The sequence below is a fragment of the Cotesia typhae genome, unplaced genomic scaffold (genome assembly GCF_013202065.1).
Source record: "Cotesia typhae breed Kobodo isofemale line unplaced genomic scaffold, CoteBio_Ctyphae contig_83, whole genome shotgun sequence".
In the NCBI taxonomy this organism is placed as follows: Eukaryota; Metazoa; Arthropoda; class Insecta; order Hymenoptera; family Braconidae; genus Cotesia; species Cotesia typhae.
Genome location: NW_027423769.1, coordinates 691,350 through 719,278, shown reverse-complemented (window position 1 = coordinate 719,278; position 27,929 = coordinate 691,350). Strand labels below are relative to the sequence as shown.

General features: G+C 29.5%; 1 protein-coding gene across 1 annotated transcript in view; it reads right to left on the bottom strand.

Annotated features, from left to right (window-relative positions):
- Kcnq (KCNQ potassium channel) overlaps nucleotides 1-18,547 on the bottom strand; it is a 44,203-nt gene extending 25,656 nt beyond the window's left edge. The window contains exons 1-4 of the mRNA XM_074251846.1: nucleotides 18,428-18,547; nucleotides 13,392-13,803; nucleotides 11,095-11,271; nucleotides 8,461-8,650 (exon numbers count right to left, since the gene is read on the bottom strand). Of these exons, the coding sequence (XP_074107947.1) occupies nucleotides 8,461-8,650; nucleotides 11,095-11,271; nucleotides 13,392-13,479 (455 nt within the window). The 5' untranslated portion in view covers nucleotides 13,480-13,803; nucleotides 18,428-18,547. The remainder of the gene's footprint in view (nucleotides 1-8,460; nucleotides 8,651-11,094; nucleotides 11,272-13,391; nucleotides 13,804-18,427) is intronic.
- Nucleotides 18,548-27,929: the final 9,382 nt, after the last annotated feature.

Genomic DNA, 27,929 nt, shown 5'->3' with positions numbered 1-27,929 from the left:
TATGTGAAAATGAAAGCAAATAGACTCGAAAATGCGTTAAATGAGCCATTTTTTTGTGTTAGAATGTAAATTTTTTGGTAATAAAATTTTTAGGGAGCCTTTTGAGCGATGCCGAGGAGGGCGTCAAGCCGCGATATAAAGTCTCCAAGGGTCAGGAAGTTCCTGTCGCGAAATGCTAAATACCTAACGACATTCATCCCTTCTTTCCGCGTTTATTTATAGACCCGGTCGGTCGATGGCGCATGGCAAAGAGCACGACGTTTTATGTATCGCTGCTCAAGTCAATTTCATTTTTATATTATATTTAGGGGTTACACCGACAGATTTTCGAGAGATTAATTTTCACCCTCAAAATCACCCACCCTTACCATGGCTAATTCTCTTAGGCTATTTATTATTATTATTATTATCATTATTATTTGAAAAAAAAATTTTGGGATTAAATACTTGGCTAGTTACTCTAAAAGTAGCTATAACTCCTGAAATATCAAATTTATCAAAAAATTATAAGATACCAAAATTGTAGCTTAGAAAATTTTCTACAAAAAACAATTAAGCACTATCGAGCTATCTTCAATATTATAGGAGATATAGCTACTCAAATAGTTAATAATGGAAAATTATTATCTACTTACTAAAAAAATTTTAATATTTTTTTTTTGGCGAAGAAATAGAAATTTAATCATTGAGTCGAGTAATTAAAGTGGTCTTTTAAGTCGCCAGTGTTATTTAACAGGGGAGAATGATATAAAACTCGATAATTATCGGTGTCTGACCAAGTGTGTTTTTTTCTACTTGAATTGACGTGACAACCCTCCCGATTGTTGATGCTCCAATCTGAGGTGTGAGTCTTGAACTTGCAGTGAATAAAATCCCTCTTGCGCTTCATTCATCGCTTTCAAGACTTGTCATTACTATTATTATTATTATTATTATTATTTGAACAGAAAATTTTTGAATTAAATACCAAAATATTATTTAGTCACTCTAAAAATAGCTATAACTCCTTAATTTTCAAATTTATCAAAAAATTATAAGAGATCAAAATTGTAGCTTAGAAAATTTCCTATAAAAAATTTTTACGCACTATCGAGCTATCTTCAATATTTTAGGAAATTTTTTGGTTTTTTGCGTAATAGTTGGCTGTTAATTAAGAAAAACCGTGTCTTAACGATAGTTAACAGCAGAAAGTACTTAAATCCTCAGTATCTGTTATCGGTGTAGTTGAAAAACCGATCGATCGTAATTAATGTCAATGTCGAATAACAAATACCTGGAGAATCCTTGTAAATCTATCGTCATTAAATAAAGTAATAAAATATGCATTAGAGTCGGGCATGCAAAGCGGTCAGGGGCATGGAAATCGGTGCTCTATCAATCTATGACTCTATGGATATAATGTATCTATGGATAAGATTTTAAGATAACTGTTACAATGGGTTACAATGGGTGAGGTCTCTTCCTCACTCCGCCATCACTTGTCACGCCAATAAAATTTTTGATTATACCAAATTAAAAATAACGACCGAGTAAAATAAAACTACACTCTATGTAGAATATATATATATATATATATATATATATATATATATATATATATATATATATTGTTTGTTATTTTTATTTACCCCGAACTAGCACTCAATCTATATCACATCCGGAGTTTGACCGTTCGCCAAAGCCCGTACACTATGCTAACTCGCGGTTAATAAAATAAAGAAAAATATAATACATCTTCCGCGTGAAATGTTTTCATCTAGATAAACGAGTTTTGTTCTCTCGATAATTATTTAATTGTAAATAATATTTTTTTATCAATTCGTCCTCGAACAATGTCACACCTGAAATTTTTTAGCTACTGTCAGTTGATAATAAAACAATAATAATAATAATAATTTTATTAATAAATATTTTACAAATTTTTACAGTAACTATTAGGGTAGTGAGCACTAAAGTTACTATATCTCCTAAAATACTGAAGGTAGCTCGATAGTTCTTAATTATTTTTATTATGAAATTTCCTAAGCTACAATTTTGATCTCTTATAATTTTTTTCTAAAATCAATATTTTAGGAGTTATGTCCATTTTTATAACTGATAAATTTTTTTTACTGTACCAATCTTGAAAAGCGCGATGATAGTGGCAGATATTAGCAGAGCTGTGGTGTTTATTGTCTATCAGAGCCGTTGATCATAACGTTAGTTTTCACAAATGCGTCGAGCGTCCATTCGATATTAATAATGTAGAAGGGTCGCAAAGCGGCCTTGCTGAGAAATATCGACCCGCCGGGGAACATCGATCTCCTCATATCGGGCTGAACCACTATAGCTAGCTATAACTATAACTGTAAACCCGGTCTTGGCTATATATATATATATATATATATATATATATATATATATATATATATATATATATATATATATATATATATGTATGTATATAGACTTTCCATATGTTAGGTTGACATATCTATCTCCTAACAATATATTTAACGGGATATTGATGCCAAAAGTGGTCACTCCCCCGCAGAAAATATATTAAAAATTAATTTGATATAAATTTGTTGATATTTTCCCGAGATAGCTACATTAACTATCAACGATCTACCTTTCTTAATTCACCTTTTCCGCCGAATTTCTCGGACGCCTAGACGCCGGATTAGATCTGGGTCACCTGTGTGACATTTTAACGAAAAATATCCACGTCATGTTGTCTGGAGGTCGACGACTTTAAACGTCATATTTACCCGGCAAATATTTGTCATGATTCATGATCTTCACTTTTGATATCAACACATTTTTTCGAGCGCTAGCTTTATTATAAATTATATTCTCGATCTAACCCTTACAACTCTATCCTTCGACCTTATAACTTATAATTTACTCCTGTTAGAAGCCTTTGATTGACACTTCCAAACATATTTTCTTTCTACAAGATAATAAACATTTCTCTTTAAAGTTTGTTTAACCTCAAAATTTTTTATTTACATTCTCACACTAGATTATCGATTATCGTTGAAGCGCTCGTGTAAATTACAATCTTCATCTCAAGAGACTCTCGGGTGGTTTTTATTTTTAATCTTTTTTGAGATGTCTCGAGTGTGTTAAGAGTCTATTGTTTAATTATCTTATTCTTATTTTTTAAATTAAATTTAAAAAAAAAAAAAAATTAACCCACTCTTTCTACAAAAATATTAACAACAATATTATTACCTGTTTCCTTTAAAAATTTCCATCAAATTGCCGATATCACGTTTTAATTAAAATGAATATAATAAAAATAAAAGCTCAATTTTCATTTAGCGCTAATTAAAACTGATGGCACTCAGATTCTTTGTTATTTTTTCCGAATTTAAAGACGAGTTCCAATTTATCATTCCAATATTTTCTCGTTCGTGTCAGCGGAAAAAACCCCTGCAATAAATTTCCCAGAAAAAACATAAATATATTTTTGCCCTATACTAGAAACGATAATTTGATTTACGATCTCAATGCGTGGCTCCAATATCCAACACTTCGGAATAATTAACACGTTTATAGAAAATAAATAAAAAAAAAAAAAAACTAATTGAAATGAAGGCACTAAAACACGAGGGCTTTTTTTTATGGGGCGCAATTTACGATTTTCCAGCAACGGTGTACCGTAAATTGTAATAAAGTGCTCGTATATAATTCCCTTGAATGTCAGATGGATCTTTTAATGATACTTGCGATGTTCGGTCAGTGAAAAAAATATTCTATTCGCTTTTTATTGCCGGGATATGTCTATTGTATGATAATTTAATTTCTACATTCACGTTATTTATTTCTTCAAATATTTATTCAATAAAAAAAATAATTTAAAAAATTTTTTTAAAGGAAAATTTATAAGCTACAATTTTGAATTCTTATAAATTTTTCTAAATATCAATAGTTTAGGAATTATGGTCATTTTTAAAGTGACTAGATAATGATTTTTTGTTTTTAACTATCAGAGCACTATTTAAGTAGCTATATCTCCTAAAATATTGAAGATAGCTCGATAGTGCTTAACAATTTTTCATGGGAAATTTATCAAGCTACAATTTTTAATTCTTATAATTTTTTTTTAAATCATTATTTTAGGAGTTATAGTCATTTTTTAAGAGACTAGATAATAATTTTTTATTTTTAACTATCAGAGCACTATTTAAGTAGCTATATCTTCTAAAATACTGAAGATAGCTTGATAGTGCATAACGATTTTTCATAGGAAATTTTCTAAGCTTCAATTTTGGTCTTTTAAAATTTTTCTCAAAAATTAATATTTAAGGAGTTATGATCATTCTTAAGTGCTCGGTCAATGATTAATCTAATTTCAAAATTACAAACATAATAAAAACTGAACTTAAATAAAAACCCGAAATATTTTTCCGATTTGAGAAATCTCAAACGAAGACCCTTTTAGCCGTATTGTATCACACAAGCGTCCTTGAACTTTAGCGTAGCCGTTAATCGAACTCTCTATTACAAGCTCCGATTCGGATGATATAAACCGTGGGGGAAGTGAGGAAAAAAAGGCCGAGAAATAAATAAAAATAAAACCAAAAAAATAGTGAAGAGAGTCTCGACTCTCTAGCAGAGGATTAACTCTAAGGAAAGTGTGCTTATTTAATGATACTGCCAATAGCTTTACGTGAAAAGATATTTAAATTACTTGAAATTCATCATGCGATTGCATGATGCCTCTGCTCGGATGTAAGCGATATTTATACCCTTATACGATATATGTTAGGTATGTTTACATATCTGCAGGTATATGTGCTTATTTATGGATTATTATACACATGGAATTTTTTTTCTTGAGCATAAAAAAGTGTCGATGGACAAATGGCACACTGCCAGCTTTAAATATAGCCTAGAAAAAAATAATAATAGAAAAAAAAAAAATATTATAATGTATCCAATGTCAAAACTTTAGCATTTACTTTTCTTTGTGCCTTTTTATGTTTCATTATCGACACGAGATTCTATGCATTTTATTCATCAAGTACTCGTGTGGTCTAATTGACTTTTTAACTATTTTTAGAATTTATTTATTTATTTATTTTTTTAATAAATAATATTGTAAATCAAAATTACCAGAGAATATTAAGGTGACAATTTTATCTTTGATCGCTCGTTATTTAGTCGGACTTCCTGTTCATTTGTGAATAATAAAAACACGAGACTAGACTGGGAGTTGAAAAATATAAAATAAATAAGCTACATTAACATTTCTGTCTTATCTAGACGAATATTTAATTAAATAGGTTTTATTTTAATAATTAAACGGGGTAATAATTTATTTATGAGCTTAGTGACGTTGTTTATTTCAATAATAAATTACTGGGTTATGTCCTTTCGAAAATTAATTTAATAATGTAAGCGCTCGATTTATTATTGAAAATTTTTACACTATTCTTTGAGAAAAAAAATTTACGAATATTTTTATTCATATGGAGTTGGGGTTATATTTCCTAAAATATTGAAGATAGCTTGATAGTGCATAACTATTTTTCATAGGAAATTTATTAAGCTACAATTTTTGATTCTTATGATTTTTTGAAAAAATCAATATTTTAGGAGTTATAGCTATTTTCATAGTTACTAGGTAATGAATTTTAATTTTTAGTTGTGGGATCTATTTAAGTAGCTATATCTCCTAAAATATTGACGATAGCTCGATAGTTCATAATAATTATTCATAAGAAATTTATTAAGCTACAATTTTTAATTCTTATAATTTTTCCTAAAAATCAATATTTTAGGAGTTGTGACCTTTTTTTAGGAACTAGGTTATAAATTTTATTTTTTATCTATTTTAGAACTATTTAAATTCCTATATCTCTTAAAATATTCAAGATAGCTCGATAGATTAAAAAAATTTTCATAGAAAATTTCTTAATCTACTATTTTGAATTTATAGCGTTTCTCTTTCGCATAATAATAAATAATTCATGAGCTTAGTGACGTTATTCGTTTTAATAATAAATTACTGGATTTCGTGCTTTTGAAAATTAATTATGTAGTCGCTCAATTTATGTTTAAAATTTTCTCTACTATAAAAAAAAAAAAAAAAAAAAAAAAACTAAAAAAACTTGCCTGATCCATCAAATGAAATTAGAGCCACCGCAAGTCACGATGACTCGGGTTTTTTTCGTAATCTGGGGTATCAGAAGGCTATTTCGCAGGAAACATCAGTTTTTCTGACAGAACTTTGTTTGTGTAAATCATTTCTTTGAAAGAAATCTTAATGAAAATTTTTTCTTTTGTTCAATCGTGACTTTTGTAAATTATAAATAATTATATTGGATAATTGTTTGTAGCGAAATAAAAGGTTGATAGTAAAATAAATAAAATAAAATAAAATTTACCGACAATAAGTAGTAACAGTAGGCGTATAGACCGCCATCTGTTTGCATCATAGCTAGACTACTCACGTGAATTCATTCTTTCTCTTGCGCTCTAACCGTTATTGTCTTTATTATTGACTTATCGGGGGATATAACAGTTACCGTACTGTTGGTAAATTAGCTTAATGCTTGTAGAATTTTATTATTCTCAAAGTAATTGTTTTTTTTTACAGTTTTATTAGTCTCTGCCGTGATAGTTTGCATTATTTAGGACACTAAAAAAATTTTTTTGCTTAAATTAGGGATTGTAAGTCCTAGAAGAGATATTTATAAAATAGAATTAACTGTAAGAATCAATAATTTCAAAACCTGAGGCTTATTATTATTATTATTATTATTATTATTATAATTTTAAAGGAGAATTTTTGAATTAAATATCAAATTATTATCTAGTCACTCTAAAAATGGCTGTAACTCCTAAAATATTGATTTTATCAAAAAACTATAGGAGATCTAAATTGTAGCTTAGAAAATTTCCTATAAAAAATCATTACAAACTATCGAGCTATCTTCAATATTTTAGGAGATATAGTGTATTGAATTGATCTTCTTATAAAAACTACGATAACTTCAAAACTATTTAATAAAAAAAATAATTTATTATTATTGTAAAATAAATATAAGTTATATAGTGCATGGCTGGAGGTTATATGTTATTACCATTCGATAAATTAAAAATGATAATAAACATGGAATGTTTTTTTAAATATATTTTATTGTGTTTTATACACGTGTTGCCGAGATAACACGTTGATTTGTAATAATTTATTCTAGGTCAGTATGATACAGCACGATAGTATCTACTGAGGACATATGTATATATTACACTAACGTCTGTATCGCGTGAATTAACCGATTATTATTTAATATTTAAACGACAGTTTAAGAGACAATAATTTTCACGGTATAAAAATGCTAACTTAAATATCGATCCGGATAGCTAGAGAGTTTAAAGGGACAGAGAATGCGGGAGGTAAATATCTGTGTATAGGTTCTATTGGGTATGAGTAAGCGCTGTGTTCTATGTATTACCCTCTGTACTGGGAATACGGTCTATGCGGTATAATTCAACAAAAATTTCAATTGTGCGAGCTAAATTTTGTGAATATTTTCATGTCTGAATTATCCGAGGCTGTTTCGTTATAGAATTTCAAGCTCAATCGTTCTTTGAATAAACCGCGACCCACTAAAAGAATAAAAAAAAATTGCTATTTAAAACCAGCAATAATAATAATATTTTTCACTTAAATCAATTTTTATTTGTGGTCATTTTTATAGAAACTAGATAGTGAGTGCTAAAGCAACTACATCTCCTAAAATACTCAAGATAGCTCGATAGTGCTTAATTATTTTTTGTAGGAAAATTAATGAGCTACAATTTTGGATTCATATAATTTTTCCTAAAAATCAATATTTTAGGAGTTAAAGCTATTTTTAGTGTGCCTAGTCAATAATTTGTAATTAAATCAAAGAATTATTTCTCAAAATAATAATAATTTTCAATAAATTCCGGTAGAATAAAAAATCAAAGTATTTAAATTGCTAGCTTGATTTATAATCAGTAATAATTTACACTCGAATAATAGGCATTCAAATTCAAGTATAAGGTGAAGAAAAAGCCCTAGGTGTATAAATACGATCGCAATCTTATAAATATACCTTTTTATATCCAAGAATAAGAAAGTAAGCTCATGAATACCAGGAGCACATTGTAAAGAAAATAATAAGTGGTTTGACAACCGCCGGCTAGAGCTAAACTCTAGCAAGACTCGGGCGAAACTATTCTCATCAATCTTCGGCGAGGGCAATGTTAATATAGTGTGTTTCTTATTAATTGACAACAAAGATGGATTGTGGGTCAACTCAAGTCTCTTCAGAAGGATAAACTCCCTCTTGATCTGATTATTAACTTAGTTGGTTATTTTGATGAATAGGCTCGGATTGCGGACGGGGATTAATATTAACTGGGGTGAATATTAATTATATATACATGATTAAGAAAGTACTTTAATAATAAGTATAAATAAGGATTGGGGTGACTCACACAGAAAAGTGGTACAGGAAGCACTTCCAGCCGGTGGGTCGCTCCAGGAAGTTGTAAACTTGACCCTGAAACGTCGCTTTCCCTGCTCGCCGATGCTCTTTTACGTGGTATCGGCCCTCCCACGTGTTACGATCGCCCCCAGTGGAAACTCCCCCCGGAACATTACCCAGCAGCAATCGTGGATCTATTCCTGTGATAACAGATTAAGCTTGTTATTTTTTTTGTTGATAATTATTAAACGACATTGATAAGGGTTTTTATAAATCTGGAGAAAAAATCTTGGATTTAAAAAATTTAATTAATTAAAAAAAAATTTTTTTTTCAGCAAAATTCGAAAATTCTCTATCTATAAATATATATAATATAATAATTAACCTTGTATCTTGAAAACTATTGACATTTTTAAAGATATAAGCTCATCCCGATGTTACACTCATCGAGACCTTTCATTTGAGTACCCACATCAATTTTTCATATATTTATATATATCACATATATGTATATATGAAAAATATATCAAAATACATGTGGGTACTCAAATGAAAGCACTTGATGAGTGTAACATCGGGATGAGCTTATATCTTTAGAAACGTCAAATTTTCAATTAAAAAAAATTCTTGAATTAAAGAATTGTTCTTTAAAAATAATAATTTTTTTTTTTTTAATTAAATCAACATATCTTTCAGATTTCAGCATAAATTATAGTAATATGATCCAAAGATTAAAAATAATTAATTTAAATTGAAATAAAAAGAATCAAGTACCCCATCAAAATGAATTTAACTGAAAACAATAAAAAAAAGTACCTCGGGTGCCTTTTCGCCTCCAATTATGTTTTTGCGCATTGTCACCCGATCTCTTATCACTATTAACTCTCTTAAAACCGAGTTGAAAAAAATCGGCAGAGTTGCCGCGAATAAAATCATACTTTTTTTTCAAATTATCGTTGTCGTCGTTGGGACAGTCGAGGACAAATATTTCCGGCGGTTTAGCACTCGAAGAATCGTACCGACGACAGTTTGTCGTTGATCCCATTACGGGATCAGAATCACGTCGTTTGCAGTCGACTACTCGTTCACGGTCATATTTTCAAGTATGTGTATGCATATGTGCTATCTTTAATTCAATGTTACCGCTAATTTTAAATACTAAATTTTTAAAATAAAAAAAAAAACTTAATTTTAAGAGCAAAAAAAAAATTATATTTACGTCAAGAAATTTGTAAGAATATTAAAAAAAAAAAAAAAAAAAAACAATAAAATAAAATAAAATTGTTAATTAATAATTAATTATCCATCTAATCAATATCGCATTTAAATTCAATTAAAAATAACCCCGGTTCTGAATCGCCTGGGGACGAGTTTCTGTTTTCGTTTAATTTTAAAATATACACACCGACAAACCAAGCGCCCCAATTTATTATTATTATTCATTTATTTATTTATTTGCCGTCTTTAATTTTAGATTATTTTAATGCAACTTATCCACGGTGATATTTAATATTTAATATTTAATTTTTAATTTTTAATTTTAAAGCGCTATAATTTATGACCACAATAATTAACCAGGCGAAATAAATGAAGTAAATTTCATATTACTGATATGTTCGATCTAATGACACGCCGCGACTGACTGAAGGTTTCAAGACTTGTACTAACTATGTGGAAATAACTGAAAGCTTTTGCTAATGAGATTACTGAATCTGTATGCAATGTTGGTTTTATAAATTACTTGTATTTTAGCTTAATGTGTTGTGTGCTCTTGCAAGTAAATTTTTTAAATTATATTCCTTGGAATTTAAAGACTTTTTAAATTATTAAATTATTGTAAAAAAATTTTACATGGAGAAATTTTTTCAAAATTCTAATTAAGAATTTTTATTAAATTTATTAAATGAAAAAAAAAAAAATTCTTTTGAATTTTTTATTACTTAAAATTGATAAAGCCCGATTTTAATATGATCAACATAATTTTAATCTCTTGAAAATAAATTATAATCCTCTCGAAGATATACTTCGAGAAAACGAAAGTAAATTTTCCACAATGTTATGAGGCCATAAATGCATAAAATATTTAATTAGTATTTTGATTGGTCCATAAAACTATTTACTACCCCATTAGTCGGCTGAGGATCGGTAAAAGCTTTATAAAGATAAAACCAATTAACTCACTTCAAAATTCAGAGTGCTTTTGGCTCTTTTAAAACTTTTTATCAAAAAATCAGTCAGGATTTTTTTTCAAGGGTGAAGGCCGCTGACTTAAAGCCAGTGGATTTAAAGTTTTTTGTGGAAATTATCCGAAATTTCCATCATCCACGAGTACAGTGATATACCATGATGTTTATTTATAGACAGCTAAAATGTATTTTCGGTATTTTTTAGCGAAATACGCAATTAAAACGCTTTAAAAAAAACCTTTGTGAGCATTTTAACGTAATGTATCTTTAAAAACTCTCTACACATGTTTTTTTTTTTTTTTTTTTTTTTTTTTTCGGGACATTAAAATATCTCACCGCAAAAATAACGCAGTTCATATGTGATGTTTTATTTAGATTTCAAAGGGATTTTTTTTTTTTTTTCGGCGTAATGCTAGAAACAAAAATAGAAATAACGAAATTTTAAAAAACATTTTTACCTCCAGTAAAAGTATCATTGTTGTCGGATTGCAAAGTCGCGCTGGTCTCGGACAGGGGCGAGGGGTTGGGCTTCAATTCACCCGTCGATTCCAGCCCGAGAAATTCGCTTCCTCTACCACTTCCATTTCCGCCGCTGCCTACCTGGACAATCGTCACATTCAATGGACCCCGGTTACCTGGAAAAAGAAAAAAAAATTTTTAAAATTAAATTATCCAATAAAGTATGCCGAGGGAAAACAGAAGAATTAAAATTGAGAATTCTAAAGAATATTTTATTGATTGAAAATTATATTAAATTACATTGTTCAGTATTTTTGAAGAGAAAAATTTCCTCAATAATGTAAACTTTACAATTTTCCCCTAAAATTTACATTTTCTTTGTAAATTAAAAAATTTTCCCACATAATAAATTTACATTTTCTCTGCGTAAATTTAACGATTTTTCCAGACATTAAATTTACATTTTCCTGTTAAGTTTACATTTTTTTTGTAAATTTTTATTTTCCTTGTAAATTAAAATTTTCTCCATGTAAATTTAAAAATTTTTCCACCTACTAAATTTTCATTATCAACAACATAAAATTTATATTTCCAAAAAATGTAAATTAAAAATTTCCGACCACAATTTCAACAGCCCAATTTTTTCCAAGCCACTAAATAAACTTAAAATTAGTATTTCCGTCTAAATAACATAATAAAAATCTGAAAACGTTAAAATAAAACAAACGAATAATAATTGACCCAAATATTAAAACAAAAATCATAAAAAAAATGTCAGTTCCTGGATCTGGATCCTCGTTAAATAACATACGGGCTGGCGTATTGCGTGACCTGTATAGCATATCAAGCTTTGCCGGCGGTATTAACCCCAGAATCGATGCAACTGGTCCGAGCCGCCCGCCCGGATAATAAAAAATAACTTTAATTTCGGTTTAACATGCTATAGTAGACTTTCGGATAATAATTCCGGTGGTTGAACATAATAACAAAGTAAAGTACACACAGATACAAAACCAAAAAATAAGGATCAGAAATAAAGGTTAAATAAATAGTTTTTGTAACTTTAGCTAGCAACACCGAAAGCCCAGTTTGGAAAGTAATACAAGGATCAACTTTTCGGGAATTGGGTTTGGAAAGTTAATTATTCGGTCGATTGCCGAACGAATTATTCCAGGGCTGTTGTAATCATGTCTTTCCGGTTATTTCACCAGTCCGCCAGTGTACAAAGCCGGTTAGGTGAGAGTTTGCGTTTGTAGTTGTGTTGCAGCTCGTCAATGACCCGCACGGGGGTTTATAGTTCTACTGTTAACGTTGTACCTACGAATGTAGAATGTAGGGCAACCCCTGATGTAATGTTAAACTTGTCAAAGTCTATGAATGAAATATTAAGTGATCGTGTGTGTATCGCTGTTATACGTGACTGCATTGTTGTCGGTATATAATATAATATAATACGTCCTACGTCCATCGGAGCCTTCTTTAACTTAAATATTTTTCGATTCACGCACCTCTCATGTATATTCAGGTTAAAATTTATTTTTATCTGATTAAAGGCACCGGCATTTATTTTTTACACGATACTATTTTAAGTTAATTAAATTTTTATTATTTATGCTCTTTACAAGTCACAGGTCAAATTAATATTCTGTTTTATAGATTTCCATCATTGCCATAATGTTTTATTTTATTTTAATTGGGAAAAAAAAATTATTGTCTTGGAAAATTGCAATTAGTTATCAAATAAATTAGTTGTTTGGGATTATTATCGATTAAAAGCTCTATTTGTTGTTATTATAAGCCGGGGAAACCTTTTAAAATAATTTATCGGGAGAGTATAATCGGGAAAGCGTCAACTGGGATGACTATCAAGCGCACTCTCGGAGAATATACACCACTACAAATCTTCCGTGCGTGGATGTGATGCGTCGAATTAATTATCAACAAGAACTCTTTGATTTTGCGGTTAATTCTCGGATATTGCTCCACGCTATAATGATTATACAGATGCTGGTTTAATTGCCTATTGAAATATTGTCACCAGGTGATAACCGAACTCGAGATTAAATAGGCTTATAAATATTTTTTTTTTTTTTTAAATCGTTTTAAATTTAATTTTAAAAATTTTTAGCTTGAAATTTATTAATAAAAATTAAATGATTTAAATATTGAATTAAAAAAAATTTTTTTATTGTATTATTATTTAATTTAAATAAAATAATAATAGCATTAAGCTAAAAAAAAAAAAAAAAGTAACAAATTGTCGAGTTTATTTTTAAAACAGTTAATAAATAAATACCTGTTTTGGAGGACGGCGTAAGCAGTCCCTGTACTTCTTCTAAGGGCATCCCGTGACCGTGTTCGTGATGACGAGGACGATCTTTCATCCCTTCTCCTCCGCTTTGTCTTCGTTTCAGCTGGATCTATCGTAGTGGACCTATCGGGGTTGCGATAGTGGAGATAGTAATGATGATAGTAATGATGGTGTTGCCTTAGACGCTGATGGCTGCTCGTTGAGCGAGTTGGAACGGGGACCGGGTAAAGGATCAGGAAGTCGGTCGAGTCCTCGGGGACTCGTTTTGAAGACGGCGGACGGTGATAGAGCGTCATCGCCCCGTCGTCTCCTTTACCACCATGCCCCACCGACGACACGAGTTTTTAAATAATCCACTTGTCCTCTTCGGCTACCTTCAGGACCTTCTTCGTATCTTCTGGAATAAGAACAATTATAACTTAGTCATTACAATATATAGGCAAATAAAATTTACATGTTTTTAATGTAAAATTTACAAATTTACAATTTATTTACATCTAAATTTACATTTTTTCAAAATGAAAATTAAAAATTTTTTCGGCAATTTGACAAAATTTTCTCTCACAAAAAGAAAAAAAATAAATTAAATATAATAATCCACTTAATAGGTGAGTATCACAAAGAGTAATACTGTAGTTTCTAATCAATATGTCGTGTGTCTGTCTCTTGGTCACCGGGTCTAGTTCGATCGATTTTACAGTCAGACATGTTGCATGCTTTATTCTATTTGTTGTCTAATATTACTCGTGCTATCACTCGTTGTATTATTCGCGTTAAATACCTATTCTCTGTGTTAGTTAGATCTCTATCTGACAATTTTCGCTCAATCAAACTCTATAATTACTATAACTGCAATTATTTATTCAGACTATTTCACAATTATCTAGCGACCTCTTCGCGATCTCACTCATTGATTTTTCATTTCAACTTACACCGCCACTGAAAATTTTGTTTATTTCTATTTTTCATCACAGTAAATTCTTTCTAAAACCCATTAATATTTGTTTCCAATAAACGGGCTTCGGAATCGCCTCCAGTGAAAAATTTTTATCTCCGTAGATAAATCCACAGTTCATTGAATATTTCTATTTTTTACAAAAAAAAAAAAAATTTTTTTATAAATTCTTTTATAATATTAATTTTTTTTTTACTGAAAAAAAAAAAATTTTATAATTTATTTCATTTAAATTGAAGCCACTCCTTGGATTAAATTTTTAAAATAAAATAAACGCACCCAGAAATATTAATTTTTTTTATACAGAGCAATAAAATATTATTTTAATTATTATTGCTGCTATAATTAACGAAAAAAAATTAAAAATCCGTTAACCGTTGCTATAATGACTGAAAAAAAAATTAAAAAAAAAAAAAAAATAAAAGTAAACAAATTCATCAGAATGCGACGCTTTAGTGCGAGAAAGTTGCCGAGCTTTAACTAGTCAGGGGAGCGCCAGCGGGAACTCGAGTTAAGCTAAGGTAACATGTCTGAATGAAATTGATATTTATTAATCGATATTTAACTTTGTCCAAGGGCGACACTAACCTTCTTCGTGCATGAGGGCGTAGTCAGTATTAATATTTCGTCTGCAGTTACTCAACTTTTAAAAATATGTTTTAACTTGTTTCCTTAGCTTTACCTTTATTCCTCAATTTCTTCCCCCCCCCCCCGCCGACAATTATATTTATTTATTCTTAATATTTAGATTTATGCACTTAATATTGTGAATAATTAACGATAGTGTATAAAGTTTTATTTTGTCCATGCTGAGAAAAATTCTTATCATTTTCTCTAAGCTTTTTTTATTATCATTCTCTTCCTTCAAAACTCGTGATATTTATTTATTGAGGTAAATCTATGTAAGACTGAAATTATTCTGCTTCCAAGAAAGAGAATTTTTAATTTTACTATTATATATTTTTTAAAATATATATCAACCTTGTAAGATGTAGAGAAATTTTTTTTAAGATAAAAAAATTATAATGATATTCTACATTTTGATTTATAGAAAATAATATTTATTTTTAACAAGTACAATAATAATAATAATAATAATAATTTAATACATTTTTTTTAAAGTTGTTGGTATACTTTATTTTCTTCTAAAAACTTATTTATATGGAAAAATTAATTCGGAAGGTCCAGACCAGGATTCGAACCCGGATCTTCTGGTTACGCGTCAAAGGCTCGACCTGTTAAGCTATTCGAGACACTGTCCATAATTACTATTTAGTCACAATAGATTTTTAAAGCCGATGGTATACTTTATTCTCTTCTAAAAACTGATTAAAATAATAATTAAATAGTTATAATGAAATAATAATAATAATAAATAGATTCTAAGCATATATTTTTTCCGTGAGGATAATTGGTGGTCGGAAGATTTAATATTTTATACATGCCAGAGCTTTTCCGTCATCTTCTGAAGTAATAACCGAAATACTAAGTAATAAGAGGGTAGACGGTAGACTAGATGATAATTCAACAGATCCACATATACGAACCACTAAAACCAAGTCATAGCCGCCGGTGGTGCTGCTACATTTATCCCACGCTATAAGAATACCTTACATATATACACACCGAAGTTATAATCCTCTTAAACGTTTTTTTGACCCACATTATGTCAAGCATAATTATTATACGGCATTAAATCCAAAATTTTTCACTTTCCTCTAAGAAAATTGAATTTTTTTATTTTTCAACCATAACTTTTAAGAAGTTTAAAGTCAGAGGATTGATTCTAGAGTAGGACGATGGCCAGGAGCGATAAAAGTCCAGGGTTCGAATCCCGAGCACATTAAATAGTGATTTTTCTAAGACATAAACTTTTAGATTTCATATTTTAGCGGAGATTAGCTGGAATTTGTTCGGGTGAGTAATTTAAACTTGAAATATTACTTTTATGAGTATTAAGTGCATTGAGCTGATATGAATGAGAATTTTTAGTCTAGAGATGAATCTCGAGATATTTAACAGTATTTTATATGATCCTCTATTCCGTGTTCAATATTCTCACTTGTTATCTATAGATATGAATTATTCAGTCTTTTCACAGCTTTCAATGTGTCGAAATTATTAAAAAAAAAAAAATTTCAATTTTCTTAGCGGGTAGTTAGAAAAATAAAATATAAAAAATCATTATAAAAATGACTATAACTCCTGAAATATCGATTTTTTGGAAAAATTATAAGAGATAAAAATTGTAGCTTATTAAATTTCCTATAAAAAATGTTACTATACTATGGAGCTATCTTGAATATTTTAGGAGATACAGTAACTTAATCAGTGCTAAAAAAAAATAAAAAATAAAAAATCAATATTTATAACTTTTTAAAATTTGTTATTATTATTATTATTTTTTATTTTTATCATGATCATAACTATTATTACAACAAACCCGATACCGATTTAAATAAAAAATGAAATTAACCCTTTATATCAAGTTGACAGAAAGTATTTTTAGTCATACAACTAAATAACTGTAACTAGATTAATTTTGAAGATCGTTCCCGAGATAAAAGTTATAACGAGCTTAGCAGTCAGGGGCTTTAGTACACATCTGTGTCTCTCCGAGGACAAAACATATAATAGGAGTATTGTCAGAGGGAGAAACTCGATTTGTAATTCGCAAAATAATATTCCTGACACTTTGACTGAGTTTGTTCTCGCTTTTGTCAGGCTTTCACTCATCCGTCCAAAGTTCACCGTTAACTTGCTCAGTTACAAACAAGAATAACGCTCCAAAAATGTCCTTCTCAAGAAGAATAAAAAGGAGCTTTTTGTCAGTGAAGTATCTCCAGGAAAAATGCTCCTTTGAATTCACACTCCAGTTGCCATGGCATCTGAAGATAAATATATATTTATCTCCATTGACATTCGCTCAATAAACATGTACATACTCTCAATAAAAGCAAACGTTTTATTTATTTTTTTTTTTTTTTATTTACTATCTCCAGCGCAAATATCCCCCTATTTGTCCGGAGAAAAATTCATTACTTAACAATGTAATGAAAATAATATAATTATAGCAGGTTGTTATATATACTGCCTACAACAATACCGTCACGCAAGTGTACATCAAGCTCGCTTACTATACTCTGTGTTACGCAGTTATAAGTAGGACAGCTTACCCTCGACTTTTGCGAAAATTAACTTATTATGCGTGAGCAAATTAATTATTTTATTTATTTTAATATTACATTTTTCTTTAAAAAATTTAACAAAATTTTTATTTTTATTAATTTATTTTATTCAAGTATATTTATTAATTGATTTTACCAATTTATTTATTAAATTAAGCAGCCCTAGAATAATTTGTCCCTAAGGCTCGTAAGTATAATTTACAATATTAATTTTTTTTTATTTATATCATCGTAAAAAAATAATTTCACTAAAAAGAAGCTACAGAAAAATTAAAAATTATTGGAAAAAATTTTTGGAGCAGAAAAAATTATTTTTTTTTGTATAAAAAATAAAAAAAAAAAAAAATACAAATTAAAAATTATGCTTGCTAGTACTTTTTATTATCTAAATTTCAAAGCAACTTTCTGCTGATCCTGTAAACTTGCTCCAATTTAATTTTATTTCAAAATAAAAAATTTTCCCAGCAGTTAAACGATTTTAACCCCACAAAAGTATCACTAAAAACATACCATTAAAATTAAAAAAAAAAAAAAAAAGAAAAAAACTGGAGTTTAATCGACGTGTTTAACGATGGCTATAACCATATAATTAGCAAATATTTTCATTGGAATAAAAATGACATGAGCGAGGATATCAAGGGCTTTAGAAGCATATATAATCGATATATCGTTCTAAATTTAACTGTGAATACGTAAATTACTCTATTTTACGTAATTTGATACGTCAATTTGTATTATCATCAATTATTAATAATTATTAACAGTCCTGAAAAAAAATCCAATAAAACATTGTCAGGCTATTGTTCATCTTCCATTAAATCACTCGTCTCTCAACTCCATTCATAAAAAAGCTTTTGAAATTAAACCTTTTGAATTACCTGTTGGAGTCTCGGGATTAATTGCCGTTAAGAGTAACAAATTAACCGTGTAAGTGGGGTTCACAACTGGCACCTGATTAAATCATGAGTCACTGACTTTAAATAAAAATTAAATCCAGAAATAATTGACCAAAAAAAATATTCATTAAAAGGAATTGTTATTTAATTAAATTATTATCAATCAACTGTCACTTAGTGATGGTAAATCCTTGTGCATGGCACGCACGTGTTAGACAAAATTGCACGTTTTGTTTTTTTTTTTTTTTTTTTTTAAAAACTGCCGAAAGAAACTCAACAATTAAAAATCACTGAAGCGGGCTCGAAGATCGGGAGCGTCTTAAAGCCAGAAGCAAAACTGGCTGCGGGTTTATTTGTAAAGTTTGGTGGTTGGGTCTTGCAATAATGTGACCGGAGATCCTTCGGCGGGCGAGCGGTCGCCTCGACAAGAGCACACGCGAGTATAATCCAGTGCGCACCCCCGATGCGCCTACTCGAGCATAATCATAGGAGACTACTGGCTTCGAAGCAGTAACCTGGTGCTCGTTCTACCCCTGTGTGCGAGCAGAGCCTTACCATCGCCACCCGCCGATGTCGGTGCTGCCATCCACCACCTCGCTAACCTTTTTAACCCACATCCTACCCTCTGCAATACGGACACTCATCACTGTCCTGACTTACACTGCTGGTAATCCTACCACCTACCAGCTCCGCAGTTAAACTCCTTTTTATTTTCAATTGTTGTTAGGATACATCACAAGTTGCGTCATCGAATTTTACTAGATTTACCGGGGTAGGGAGGAGGGAGAAGAGCGAGGGAATGACTCTAGTAGGCGTTTAATTACGTCATTTCTTGGGGTATACAGCTGCTACTAGAAGCGGCAATATGAGTTAAGCGTTGACGGTGATACTTGTCATGAGAGGTACAGGTTTTATCTCGCTTGTCAGAAATTCCAGATGAACAATATTTTTTAAAGTTTAGATGGAATTATTTATAATTTAGAAGATTAAGTAGAACTGACACTTAGAAATAAATGTCTTGTTAAAAATATAGAACGAATTATTTGATTTACATTTTTTTTTTTTTTTTTTTTTTTTTTTTTTTTTTTTTTTTGGGAAACATTTTTTTATATTATAAATTAGAGATCCTAAAATGGTAATTTAATAATTTTGTAAATGTAAATTTTACATTGAAATAATGTTAATTTAGTGTCTGGAAAAATTGTTGAATTTACATGGGGGAAAATGTAAATTTAATATGAAAAAATTTGTAAATTTTAGATCATAAGAAATGTTAATTTAACATGCGGAAAAACTTTTAAATTTACATGGAAAAAATGTAAATTTAGCATTAAAAAATTTCTAAGTCTTTTAAATTTCTATTATAAAAAAATAAGGGCACGTTCTTACTTTAAAATTCACCATTTTTCTTTATAAATACATCAGCCAAAAATGTAAATTTTACATGGCCATTAATAATATCTTTCCGTGTCCACAAAAAATAGATAATAAACTCCGAAATCGAATTACAGATACCACGAAGTTATTTAAAGCTGAAAGTTTAATTTTCCGGTAAAAATATAACCCGGGAGTAGGCGGTCGCGATGACCCGGCTTTAAATAGCGAATATTCGAGCACTTCCTAGAAAAAGTATAATTAATTCGGGGTTATAATAATTATTATTATTATTATTACTGTCGTCATTGGGTGATCGATCACCCAAATCACATCTATAAGTAATTACCTGTGAGACGAGCGGTCTGCTTTGATAAAATCTCTCCTCCAGGTTAACCTCTGTCCTGCAGTAGGTATTTTTTTTTTTTTCATATCATTGTCATTATGATTATTGTGTTATTTGTTATCTAAACTCGGCGGTAATCACTTTGTCAATATACTTTATTCACCAGACAAGGTCAATGTGTGAGCGCCAGAGATCGATCACTAGTTTATTTTATTTATTTCCCTCGTTCGTGGCGTGCTTAACCTGTAAGTAATGTAGTAATTAAATTCCAATAAATTCGATACTCTGCAACTAGTTATTTTAATTAAAAATTAACTCTTAAGTACTAAATAAATTTATTTTTTTTATTTTTTTATTTTTGTTATACTCAATGGCTTTTATTGTTAAATTTTTTGACGGCGGATCACTCTGGATAAAAGCTTTCACATATCATATTACAGGATAACAATAAATATCCCTTTTTTCGGAGCTGTAAATATTGACGAGTTATTTTTAGACAAAAATATTTTTTATTTATATTATTACGGTCTGATGCTTCGAAATAAACCTCGATTAATATTTCTGAGTGAACAATTATTAGCTATTTATTCTCCGAATTAATTGAACTACTTTTTATTGTTTATTGCCTTGGGTAATTCAAATTTACAATTGTACTGTGTTATAGTAATTAAAAAAATTAAAATTCATTAAAACTTTTTGGTCGAATTGTGCATTCATTCATGCATACATTCATTAATAAGGACGAATGGACTGGATGAAATAATTTAGAATTAATTAAATATTGAATTATCGAGTTATTAATAGAGCCAAATATTTATAACGCAGTTAATTGTTTATAAGGTATTTGTATAAGTTTATTAATTTGTATTATAACAGCGAAATAATTGAATGGAAGGTGTGCCATCTGTGATGAGGATTGTCAAGCTAGATTCAATTATTGATTATAACGTTGATAATAATGGTGCAAATAAAAGCTCTTGGTAAATATATTTTATAAAATTTTTGAATTATTATTATTATTATTATTATTATTATTATTATTATTATTATTATTATTATTATTATTATTATTAATTTATAAAAATAATAATAGATTTCTCTTAAATAAATATTTTAAGAGTAATTTTTTCAGTGATTAGATAATGAGATATACTTAAGACACTGTATCTCCTAAAATATTGAAGATAACCCCATAGTATAGTAACATTTTTTGTAGGAAATTTTATAAGCTACAATTTTGGTCTCTTATAATTTTTCCCAAAATTCAATATTCCAGGAGTTATAGTCATTTTTCCAAAGATTTTTAATTTTTTACTATTTAAGTTGAATATTATTGTTATTATTATTTTTAATTTTTAATTTTGATGCTTTTTTTTAATCAAAAATTGTGATTAAAAATTATTTAAATGATTTACCACAAAGCGATACTTCAGCAAAATTTTTACAGAGTAAAAAAAATTATCTTATCGACAATAATTATTAAAACTGATAATTTATCATTGAATCCCTGTATTTTTAATCGTAAGTAAATTTCTAATTTAACTTTGATTAATAAGTACTCTTATCATCACAAAAGCTGGGCTTTTAGCCGCAAGCTTACAGCAAAAACGTACAGATAGCGCTCTCAATCCAACAGATCGATCGTATAATAATTGAATGAATTTATAAAACTGAAATTACTGACACAAAATGAATTATACACATGAATATGAGGTGTGATTGATTTATTCAGGGCATAAAGTTTGCGCAATAATTTAAATAAATTACTCGAATTTGATTTGACAAATTAATTGAATATATCGTAGTTATTAATTAATAAATAAATTTGCGGGCAGAGATATATGCACATCCGTTATAACTGCGACTAATACTTATCGTTAATTTTCATACATTTCTATTGTACTGTATTGGGTAATAATTATAATTATTACACGAGTAAATTTTTAAAAAATAATATTTCAGAAGTTATAGCCAATTTTAAAGTAATTACATAATTTAATAATGTGGCATTTAATTCAATAGTTTATTATTATTATTATTAGTATTAATTGAAGAATTTTAATAATAATAATAATAATAATAATAATAATATTTAGAAAAAAGTAAATATCAAAAATAATAACAATAATAAAATTATTTTAATAATAAAAATGAGTTACAATTTAATTATACTTTAGGATAATTCAATATTGAACAATACGCTTTTATAATTGGTTCAATTTAAAATTGTTTTATTTCATTTTATTTTAAAATTACCTTATATTTCAAATTATTTTTATCATATATTTTATTTTAATTAATTACTTCATTTAAATGCCCTGATTAAATATTGAAGTTAAACTTTGCACTTAAAACAAATTTCAATAATAAAATATCCAATACATTTTTATCGATACTAATATTATAAGGAGGAAAAATTTGGCTCCGAAACTGTTGCACCGAATAAAAAAATTCTTTCACTCTTGGAAAGTTACATTATCTCCGAATGACATACAGGCTATATTATATTTTCAAACCTGAATATTTTAAATTCTTCATACACAATTGATAAAAAAAATTAAAAAATTGATAATAAACTTTAGTATTATCTAAAAAAAAAAAAAAAAATAAATAAATATTTATTTCGCGGCTGTATTTAATTATAAAAAAATATCCAAGTACACATTTGCACAATTATAGCCCCCTAAATCGCACCGAGACTCAGAGAATCACTTTTACATTTTATTCTGAGTTTTTTTTAATCCCAACCTCCTGGCATATAATCAAATTTTCTGCTCTCTAAACGCCTGGGTATATACCACAGTCTTACTCTCTGGATTTTATATTATGAAAATATTGTTTTCAGTCTCTCGCGTTTCCTGCAGCGCAACCAACATATAAAAACGAATTATTTATTTCACGCAAACATAAAAAAAAAACCCAAGAATTATCTTTATTGATTGGTTTATTTCTTTTTTTTTTTTTTTTTTTTTTTTTTACATTTACCTTATCAATTTTCCGCTGGAACAAATTGTGAGATTTTGAAATAATCGGAGTACTTAGTTCCGATGAAAAATACAAATTGATTTTGTTTTATCTCTCCAATAACTGATAAAATAAATGATTAATAATCGGTTAACAGTCAGTGCAATTAAAGTAGATGATTTATAAATGCATTACCTCGTCAGGGAGTTTAAATAATAGTTGAGTTTACTATTCTTAGCAGGGCAATTGAATTTAATGATTTTTTAAATATTTGAAAAGCTTTATTAATTATTGAATAGTTTTTTTAATATTCTATGATTTAATGTATTTTTTTTTTTTTAAAGACAATTATTGGTAAATTGACGATGTATCAATGTCTCGTTAGTGTCACGAAAAAAAAAAAAAAAATTATCCGACAATAATAAAAAGAAAAAAAATAAATAAAGCACAACCAAATGACAGCCGCAAAATAACTTACTGAGCTTGCAGAAAAAGCAAAGAAATATTTGAGGATAAGAGGCTGGAGGTCGCGGTATCTCGGTAAAATAGCCGGTGGAATTTACGAAGGACACGTCTCGTCATGTGGCACAGCGGCCCAGGAACTTATATTCGCGGATTGAGTTGCGGCTGAAATAATTCGATATTTCCCTCGGCAACGCGCGCTCCGTAACGTGATACGAATCGTGATGCTCGATTTCAAGTTTCGATTTACGGCTCGTGCTTGGCTTACTAAATCGCGTTCCTCATTAAAGGGACGAATGAGACTCGAGTCGGGAGATGAGAAAGCTCCCGGTTTTGCTGGCGGTGGTTGGTTTTACTGCCACCCCTTACAGCTTTCGGGGAACGGTGCCTCTTTCTGGCACTGTACATAGTCTATATAATATCCAGACAACTTCATGCAAATTTCAAACCTGTTCATGTTTCCATTAATTACTGAGCACTCTTGCGTCAGAAGTTACATCCTCGCTATTATTTCGGTAATTTGATTAATTATTCCCAAACTTTTTGCAATTGATACACACATTGTATACGCTGCTGGGAGCTTTTGATAGTTATCAAGAATTCTTTGTGAAATATTCATTTTATCGAAAAATTATAAGAGACCAAAATTGTTGCTTAGAAAATTTCCTACAAAAAGTGTTACTGTCTTATGGACTTATTCTTAAATATTTTAGGAGATATAGCTGTATAGCTGTATATGCAACTTAAGTGGTGCTAACATAGTAAAAAATAAAAAATATTATTAAAATAAAAATATATAAAAATAAAAGCGAAACAGCGTGTAGACAAAATATCCGTCAGCTTAATTACATTTTTCACGGCTGCCGGTGCTCGCGCTTGGCGCTCTTCAGAGATAAATTTTTTCCATAAAGTTCAATTGAAGATAATTAACAATTTTCCGAGAAATCGAAAGATAAAAATCCTCTTCCGGGAATAAAATAACGCGGTTGGAATAAATTGAAAGACGCGGTTCACTGGGACCTGGGTAATCCTGGCGGCTCTCTCTCTCTCTGGCGTAAACTCCCGCTTGGCTCCGGCTCTACCTCGCTCACAGCACTTCCGTCGGTAGCAGCTAGTCGGTACTATAAACCAACCAACCAACCGGTAGTTTTATCTTTTTATCAGTTAGATTGGAGATTGCATCGGTTTACGATCAGCTCAGAAAAAATCAAAACAAAAAATTTAACTCTCTTGATTTTACTTAAGACGATAGATATGTTTGCTTAAATATTTTTTACCCGGAATAATATGATAGTAGAGTTAAATTTTCAATTACCAGCAATATTTTATAAAAACTCTTATTATTATCATAGTCTTTATTATTGTTATATAACTGTACAATAACAAGTATGTCCGAGAAGTGTATAGGGCTGGCATTCCGCCAAACAGAGTTTCACTATTATATGAGGATTAGTGCTGTTAGGGTGTATGCTATGTAATTACAACAGGAGCGTTCTCCTCTTCTGGTCTGCTCCCAGGAGTTTATTATAGAGATCCTCCTGTATAGCAAGCAGTACGTAGTCTGGCAGTACACTCTTTATCGTCTGACTCCAAATGCAGCGCCTTTTCACATGGACATTCGTGTGTCCGGTTAACCGTCGTAAACTTAACCAGAATGAGAAGAACCCGCTCTTATACTTACTAAGTCTGACAGAAACTCATTTCGGGTTATATACCGTTTTGTTTCTTACAACCGCTCCATTTACCCTAATAAGAACAATAGTTTAATATCCTGCAGGAGATCTTTACAGGATCTGACACTCGTGAGCTCAACCCAGATTTTTCCTTCTATTTTTTTCAATGTAAGAATTTTTTTTTTTTTTTTTTTAAATTTAATGCAAAAATTTATTTAAAAAAAAAAATACAATGCGGTTAATTTTTAATGATTTATTTAAATTAAATTAATGATCAGCTGTGAGGACAAAATTAAAATCAATCAAGTAGTATAGTTGTCGAACTATCCGCTCGGTTTACTCGCAATGTATTTCAATTAAAAATATATCTACATAAATATATATTGAAGCATTATCGCAGCGGGCTTTTGTACTGATATAAAGTATACAATAAAATATTGGATAGGATCTATTGACTGGGAGGCTGGAAATAATCGTGATAGCTAAATAAACTACAAGGATTTAATGTCAATTATTTTAATTCTATGGAAAATTAATTAAAATATTTATTAGATTATAATTTAGAAAAAGACTTAGAATAAATTTTATATAGACAATTGTTATACTGTAGCTTGAATGAGCCAACTGGCACTGAGCTTTCGTATATATAAGGCAATATGGGTCATTTGCCAAATGCATACCATGTGATTGTCGCTCGCTGAATGGGACTTTTATATATCCTGCATTTGGAGGATGTAAAATTAAATTATTGCCAAAATGAGAATGTTATTGTCAATTAAATTTTTTATTGTACCACAAACAAAAGTCCTGTTGAATTTACAGATTTAGAAATTTATGGACATGAAATTTTTTTTCTTCAAGTCGCTCTTTTTTATAAAAAAAAAAAAAATTTCACAAATTTTCAAAGTTAAGAATACTAACAGCTAGTTGAAAACTCTTGCATCGTACCAGCACTAAACAATTGTCCATCCGGAAAGAGACATCAAGCGCAAATAATTTTAACCGCGCACATCCCGACCGGACGGATCTATTTTCACTTCTACTATATTATTAGCCTTTCGACGAGAGACCGCAAGCGATCTGTAGATATCACACCTCCCACATAATATTACACATCGTTCCCTGGATATCTACTTCCTAACAAATCAACAATCAACTCCTGCGCGTGCAATTCATACCTTGAATTAAATATAAATATTATTAAAGCACGCAGGAGAGCTTCTATGTTTATTTATTTATTTATTTATGATTATTGCGGATGTTTAATTAATAAAATCCTCAATTACGGAGCGAGTAATTTCTCGGCTCCCAGGAGTGACCAATTCCCATTTGAACATTTGAAAGATTGATCATAAGTGTAATCCCTCCCTCGACATGTCTGCCGACAAAAGCTCAACGGCCAGCTTTCTCTTTTCGATACAAGCTTAGCATTGCTGAGATACAGGAGCACGATAATACACCAACTTGCTCTGGCCCGTCTTTCTCGTTATCATCCGACTCTCCTGAGGGAGGCATTTGATGTGCTTTTCTGTCTGCTGGAGGTAAAATTTAAACTCCTGTCTTGGCTGATCTTTGTTTGTTCGGTGTGATGAACCGTGATACACTCTGGTCAGATACAGATGCTACTTTAGAACAACCACCACTTTATTCTCGAGATTTATTTCGGTTACTGCTGTTGCGGCGTATCATCACCGCTTGGCTGGTAATTAAATCATTGGTCTCTTATAATATTCATAAGATGAATTTAGTACTTGCAATAAAAAGTCATGATCTGGGTTATTGGATAGATTATTTATAGAGAAAAAAATAATTTATATATTTTTTAATAAAAAATTCATTTTAAAAAATTAATAAATTTTATTTCTAATTCAATTAATAATATAATGATTATTTTATTTAATTTTCAAATATAAAATAATATAATAGTTATTTAATTCAATTTTTTGATAGAAAATATTATTATAAATCATTAGATTTAATTTTTAAATTAAAAAATAATTGACTAATTATTAAATTTAATTTTTTGATAGAAAAATAATAATAATAGTAAGTAATTAAATAAGTGAGAGAAGTTGGTATTTAATAAAGACAAATTTTGGCGATTGTTAGCAATTTCGTAAAATCTCGAAATTGTTAAAGTTGGTATGACCCCAGTGTAGTTTTAAGATACATAAACACATAGATAACCTGTAGGCGCGTTTACACAAACTCCTTTCAGGAACAAACCCCGAGAAAGAGAGGGCGAGTGTGAAGCTACGCGTCTAGTTGCATTATCTTCGGAACTTTGTGACATCTTATAACTTTCCAAAAGTTGTGTTATATGTACATTCAAAGTTACTACTTATACAGGCTGACAGGCCGCTACTCCTGTATTCTTGCGCTCTGCTGGAAGCTTTCGCTCCTGGTTTTGTCGGTACACTCGAGTGTCTACACAGATGTATAACTAAATAATAATCTGTGACTACCCTTTATAACTCATCACGTAGAATTTCATCGGATAGTAACTTTTTAATTAATAACAGCTTAACTACCGGAATTCCCGGATTTTCAATTACAAATCGTCTTTTTATTATTATTTGTCTCCTTCTTTATCAATAAAAAATAATTTTTTCAATTTTAATTATTTCGCACTTAAAAAAAATTTTTTTTCTACCTTTAAATTGAA